The sequence below is a fragment of the Anas platyrhynchos genome, chromosome 3, assembly GCF_047663525.1.
Source record: "Anas platyrhynchos isolate ZD024472 breed Pekin duck chromosome 3, IASCAAS_PekinDuck_T2T, whole genome shotgun sequence".
Taxonomy (NCBI): Eukaryota; Metazoa; Chordata; class Aves; order Anseriformes; family Anatidae; genus Anas; species Anas platyrhynchos.
In genome coordinates this window covers 46,791,727-46,797,726 of record NC_092589.1, presented here as the reverse complement: position 1 = coordinate 46,797,726, position 6,000 = coordinate 46,791,727, and the positions used below count along the sequence as shown (strand labels likewise).

The following is a 6,000-nucleotide window of genomic DNA, read 5'->3' as shown; positions in this document are numbered from 1 at the left end:
ACAGTTGAGGTCAGATTTGCAAAGTGAGCACTAATATGCTGTTGAATAGTGCAGCACCTACTTTGCCTTAGGGATATGGAGAATCATCCTCAGTAGCATAGCTCTTGGTATTACCCCTATCACTTATCACACTATGTGTAAATGACACATGCAGCCAAGTCTGCAGCTCCCGATAAAGACTTAAAGATCTTAAATCTGTTGTATTCTCCCTTCTGCGCCTCTCGTTCACATACATTGCATTTCAAATGCTTGTATGTGCTGCTTGTACTGTAGTCATGCTGCTATTTGAGGAAAAAGGAGAGGAATTAAGAAGTTGACAAAGTCCGTAAGATGTATCCTATTTACTGAAATAAATTTACTGAAATAAACTATTTTCTTGATCATACAGATTGCTGTTTGTAGATTGAGCAAGGAGTACACAAGCAGTAGAATAAACAAATAAGACTTTTCTCCTTTGCATCCCAATTCAATTAGTTAATTAAGTTACGAGAAACTACAACAAAAATTGTGATAACAATAAGCTTCACTAAGAATAGTCTTAAAATTCATACAGTAACTCACATGACTTTGCTAACAAGCCAGGAAAACACTCAGTTCTTCCTCGTGTTTTGTCAAATGATAGTACTTTCTCAAACAGTTGCTTAGGGACTACATGGTAGAGAAGGCAAAGCCAGGCAGATTAAGCAGTCTGACTTCTTTCCTGGCTGTAGTGTCAGATAAACTGCTTAAGGAGACTAAAGTGCAATCCACCTGCTTGGAGAAAAAATCCACCTGCTTGGAGAAAAACAGTTTATTCTTAGTAACAGATGTTGAGGACTGCCCTACAGCTACTGAAGTAGACATCTTGCTTAAGGAATGAAGTATTCACTGCTTCACTAAATATTGTGTGCACAGATGGGTTAATTTCACTGTTGCATTTTGAGTAAATATATTAAAGTGTGAAGAGCATGAAATTCTCTAAAGTCTTATGACCAGATTAAAAGTAGACATATTTTTTACTACTAGAGCTTTTTCTTTTGGAGCAAAGTGAGATAATTCTCTAGCAACAATCTCTTCTTCGGCCAGAAAATCTCAGTAGCTTTTCCCCTCATCAGGTCAAGCATCTTGATGCTTACTCCTCCCTCCCTCCTCCCTCTGTACAGTTCTCATGGGAGCTGTAAGCTGCACATTGCTTGTAATTATCTCCTACAATGCAAGATAGCAGGACTTCATATGGAAGAGCAAAGGAGGGGGGAATGATACAAACTGTAATAAAACAGATTTAAGTGCAGCTCGCTTGTTCTTCAGATTGGGGTGGGGGGGAAAAGGGGGAATGATGACAAACTGTGTGCTCTTCTACAGAAGATCGAACCAACCAACAGGTTTGTGAGCATTGGGATCATTTAAATGCTAGTAGTACTGTCAACGCTTAGGGAGAACCTTTTCAGGCGATTAGTGCCAGCTCTGTTCACCCCTTGGCTGCAAGTATGTCTGTCTAGAACAATGAGAGGCACTTCAATCAAATAGGGTTGAGAAATGAAGTGGATGGTGTCTCTGGAAGCTTTGAAGGATAGGCTGTGCTGAACATGGGGCGTGTGCTGTCATTTAGGCAGTTGAAAATCTCTCTGTATTTGGCACAAAAGCAAACTTATCTCAGTATTTTTCTGGGTGTTTTTTTACCTATTTCGTTTGTAGTTGCTGCTTTGGGAATGGCGTAATGGACAATTCATTTCAGAATGCTGAAGCTGGGATCTCATAAGTTTTGTTTCCACTACTAGGGTTAACGTGAAACGCATCAGCAGTATTCAACACAGTGCTAATTTAGTAGCTTTTATAATCCACTGTAGTGTTTCACTGATGTTAAAATTAATAGAGTAAAATGTGCAGTCAATTCTGTCAATGCCATGAAATTTCTGGCCCCAGAAGCATCTCTAATAAGGTAGGATTCATTCTTCTTTTGCAGGGAGAGGACAGAATCCAATTGGTAGAAGTTTGGGGAAAAAATGAGACCTGTCAAAGATCAAAGGATCGGTGTAGAAAAGCATGCTGGCGTACCGCCTTGCAGTGTTTCCAGAAGACGGATTTTTGTTTGTTTCTTGCCCAGATCTCGCTGACAGTCTGTTCTGTGCCCTGTCAAGCAGCTTATCCTGGGCTTTGGACATAGAAGGAACATCCCCAAAGAGAACTGCTGCCGTGAGGGTGAGTCACAGATCACAGTGTGGGGTTTTTGATACGGATGGGACTGAGCTTTGAGTACGATCCAACATTCACGTCTGCACAAAGGCTGAAGAGCAGTATCTGCGTGCCTGGTTTGGGGCCAGTAGTTCAAAGCCAGCGATAATGAATGTTCTCTCTTTATGGCCTATAGGAACTATGTTTCTAATCTTACTTGTAGTGGTGCAAAAAAACCAACACAGATTAGGGGAGGAAAGCATTAAGCTTCAGGGATGATCCTCTTGTGGTGAAGCTGAGGTACGCTGGAAAACAACGTTATTGTGACGTGACTGATGCGGCATCTAGCAACCGGAATGGAGTTACACCCCTCAGCTATTAACATATCTCCCCCAGGACTTGATGTTAATAAAATCCTGTCTGACTCAGCATCTCAGGTCCTTGATATCACACAAATTTGGAAATTTCTCTTTTAAATTTGGAACTTTCTCTTTTTTAACTGGCTTGGAGTAGGGGTGAAGGCTGCAATAGGGGGGAGAGGAGGGCTGTTGGAGTGGGCACATTGCGAGATGGGTACAATGAGAGATGGGCACTATGAGAAGGGGACTCCTTAGTGATTATGATGCTGGTTTGGGTTTTTCAAACAAAATAAAAACACCACACAAGCCCTGCAACACGCCGGCAGGGGGGAGCTGACCCAGGCAGCCTCCTCAGCCGCCCCCGCCCTCCCTGCGCCGCGATTGGTGGTTCCCGCTGCCACTCAAGCTGCCCGTAGCCCCGGCTCTACAGTACCCCCTCGGCCAATCGCAGCGCCCGCCGGAGGAGGGGGGCGGTGCTTGTCGCCATGGCAGCGCCGCGGACGCCCCGGCCGCCTTTCTGATTGGCCGCTTTAAATCCCCGGGGGGCGAGGGGAGGAGCGAGGCGCGGCGCGGCGCGGGGCAGTGGCGGGAGCGCGATGCGGCCGCGCGGCGGGAGCGGTCCCGGGCCCGTGTGGGCACAGCGCGTCCGGCAGCTGCAGCGCGGGCTGAGGGTGAGGGGCGGGGCCTCGGGACGGGTGGGCGGGGCTACAGCGCGGTGGGCGGGGCCTCTCGCGTAGTGGGCGGGGCTTGTGGTGGGGTGGGCGGGGCCGGGATGGCTCGGGTTGACCTGATGGCTCTGGCTCCTGCAGTGAGCCCGCTGCTCCTCTGTCTGCCCCTCTCTGTTAAAAATATGTTTCTAAGGGTTGAAATTCGCAGTCTGTTTGGATTTCGGCAAAGCTTTTGTTACTGTTTCGTATAGCGTTCCTTTGGGTAGAATGCCCAGTACGCAGCTAGACAAAAACATAATTCAATGGGTGAACAATAAACAGGGTCAGGGTACGGTTGGGTTGCAGTAAATGGGGTTGTATCAGGCTGGTGGGCAGCCACTGGTGGGGTGCTGCTGGGCTCTGCTCTGCAGCCAGTTGTCTTCAAGGCTTTCGTAAATGTAGGGCTTGGAGGCATACAGAGTAAGTGTGTGGATGGCACTGAACTGGGAGGAGCTGTTGGCTCTCCCAAGGGCAGTGAAGCCTTGCAGGAAACCATAAAACGTTAGAGGTCTGGCTCATCACCGCTTCTGTGAAGCTTGTGCATGAGCGTGATTCTGCACCTGAGATGGGGCAGCTCTGGGTGTCTGTACTCACTGGGGGGGATGAGAGGCTGGAGAGCAGCCCCGCAGGAAGGGAGCTGGGGGCTCTGGTCAGCAGCAAGTTGAACACAAAGCCATGGTGAGCCCTGGCAGCCAAAATGGCCAGCTGTACCCTGGGGTGCATCAGGCACGGCACTGCTATGCCAGTTGAGGGAAGGGATTGTCCTGCTCTGCTCTGCACTGGTGTGGCCTCACCTCAAGCACAGTGTGCAGTTTTGGGCAGCACACTATAAAGAGGACATATTATGAAGTGTCCAAAGTAGGGCTACAAATGTGGTGAAGGGTCTGGAGGGGACGATGCCTGAGGAACCCCTGAGGCCCCTTGGTTTGCTCAGCCCCGAGCAGAGCAGGCTGAGGGGAGGCCTCATGGCGGCCTGCAGCTCCCTCAGGAGGGGAGCGGAGGGGCAGGCGCTGAGCTCTGCTCTCTGGGGACAGTGACAGGACCTGAGGGGACAGCATGGAGCTGGGGCAGGGGAGGGTCAGGCTGGGGGTTTGGGAAAGGGTCTGCACCCAGAGGGTGGTCGGGCACTGGGACAGGCTCCCCAGGACAGGGGTCATGGCACCAAGCCTGAAGGAGTTCAAGAAACATTTGCACAATGCTCTCAGAAATGTGATTTGGTTTTTGGGTGGTCCTGTGTGGAGCCAGGAGTTGGACTTGATGATCCTTATGGGTCACTTCCAGCCCGGGATATTCCAGGACTCAGTGGGAATTTGCCAGGCTGTCTGATGTGGAGGTCAGACTGCGCTGCCTGGGGCTGGGCTAGAAATCAGGCCTCAGAGCTGTGCCCGTCCTGCCCAGCCCGGCTGCTGGGCAGGACGGGTGCCAGCTATTTCTGCGGACACCAACAACAAAAAGTATATAATGAGGTAACTTTTATCAGACTCGTATTTATTTTATTTTTCCTTTGGTGGGTTTGGGTGTGTTGTTTGTTGTTGTGTTTGTTTTTGTTTTCTTAGACCAAAGAAGAAAGAATAATCGTCCTGGAAACTGAAAATGCTGCTCTTCATCTAAAACTTGCAGAGGTATTTATTTATTTATTTATTTATTTATTTATTTCCAGAAAGAATTATTGTGGAAACAGAAAAAAGACACTGAAGTCAACCTTCATATTTTCATGTTTTGCAATCTTCCTGTTGGGGGAAATCTATGAAAAGATTAAGGCTCAGTGTTTCTTTATTATTTTAATCATGAATGGTAGCAATAACAGACTGATTAAGTAACTAGAAGTTGGGACACATTTAAATAGTTGCCATTGTTTTAAATCTGCAAAAGTGAACTGAGGGGCAGACTCTAGAAGAATTAAATACAGAATTTTGCTTTCTGCTTACAGTGAAAATGTGTGCCTAAAAGATGGAGGTAGATTTTGAAGAAATACTTTGTAGATACAATTTGAATAATGCTTTAAAAAGCACTGTTTGTATACTGCAGGAGCTGTATTTCATTGTGTGTAGACAAAGATGCCCTTTTTGCATGTCTTAATAGCACTAATGCTAGAGTTGTCTGGAAAAGGCAGTGTTGTTGCAGAAGTCAATTACAGAGCACGCTGCAGTAATGACGCTCTCAGTTTTTATATCCTTCTTCAGAAGGAAATTTTATTTCTAGACCATTATTGCAACAAGCAGTAGCCTGTGATAATGTTTGGTGTCTTCAAAGGTAAGACTTCAAAGATGTAGAGAACTTTGAATATTTATTTATACCTCTAGACTAGAGCCAGCTGTGAGATTTAGTTGCAACAGAGACTGCTGGCCAAGAGTTTCTAATCTGCTCTGAAGCATTAAATGGTTGTGTGACCTCAGGAAAGCCACTTGGCCTCCCTGTGGGTCTGTTAACACCTGTGGATAAAAGTGGGTTTAACAGTTTTCAAAGCCTGATTAGAATCCAGACGGTACATCTGAAATGAGTTTTGCTAGGTATGCAGAAGAATACTGTAATTTATTCTGAGAAAATGTTTCTGTTGATTTTTTCAGCTTCATCATATTTAATAAAAATCTTAATTATTTCATCTTTTTTCTTATTCTGACAGATACAAGAAATTATTCTAGCCAGGAAGGTGCTTCAGATGTAATAAACAGTTATCTGAGTATTAGATAATAAAGCCTTGTTTTCCGTGGATTCATGCATCACGGTTAATTGATTTTTTAACTGCTTTATCAGGAGTCCCTATTATACACAAGGGAATGTGC

At 46.0% G+C, this 6,000-nt stretch overlaps 1 protein-coding gene across 3 annotated transcripts in view; it reads left to right on the top strand.

Moving 5' to 3' along the window:
* Window positions 1-2,855: 2,855 nt before the first annotated feature.
* KIF25 (kinesin family member 25) overlaps window positions 2,856-6,000 on the top strand; it is a 40,108-nt gene continuing 36,963 nt past the window's right edge. The window contains exons 1-3 of one of the 3 annotated variants that reach the window (XM_027454235.3): window positions 2,856-3,181; window positions 4,499-4,683; window positions 4,774-4,839. In XM_027454235.3, coding sequence (XP_027310036.2) covers window positions 4,543-4,683; window positions 4,774-4,839 — 207 coding nt within the window. In that variant the 5' untranslated portion in view covers window positions 2,856-3,181; window positions 4,499-4,542. Of the gene's footprint in view, window positions 3,182-4,302; window positions 4,684-4,773; window positions 4,840-6,000 lie in introns of those variants that run through there. The other 2 variants (XM_027454236.3, XR_011808293.1) reach the window with 2 other exon arrangements.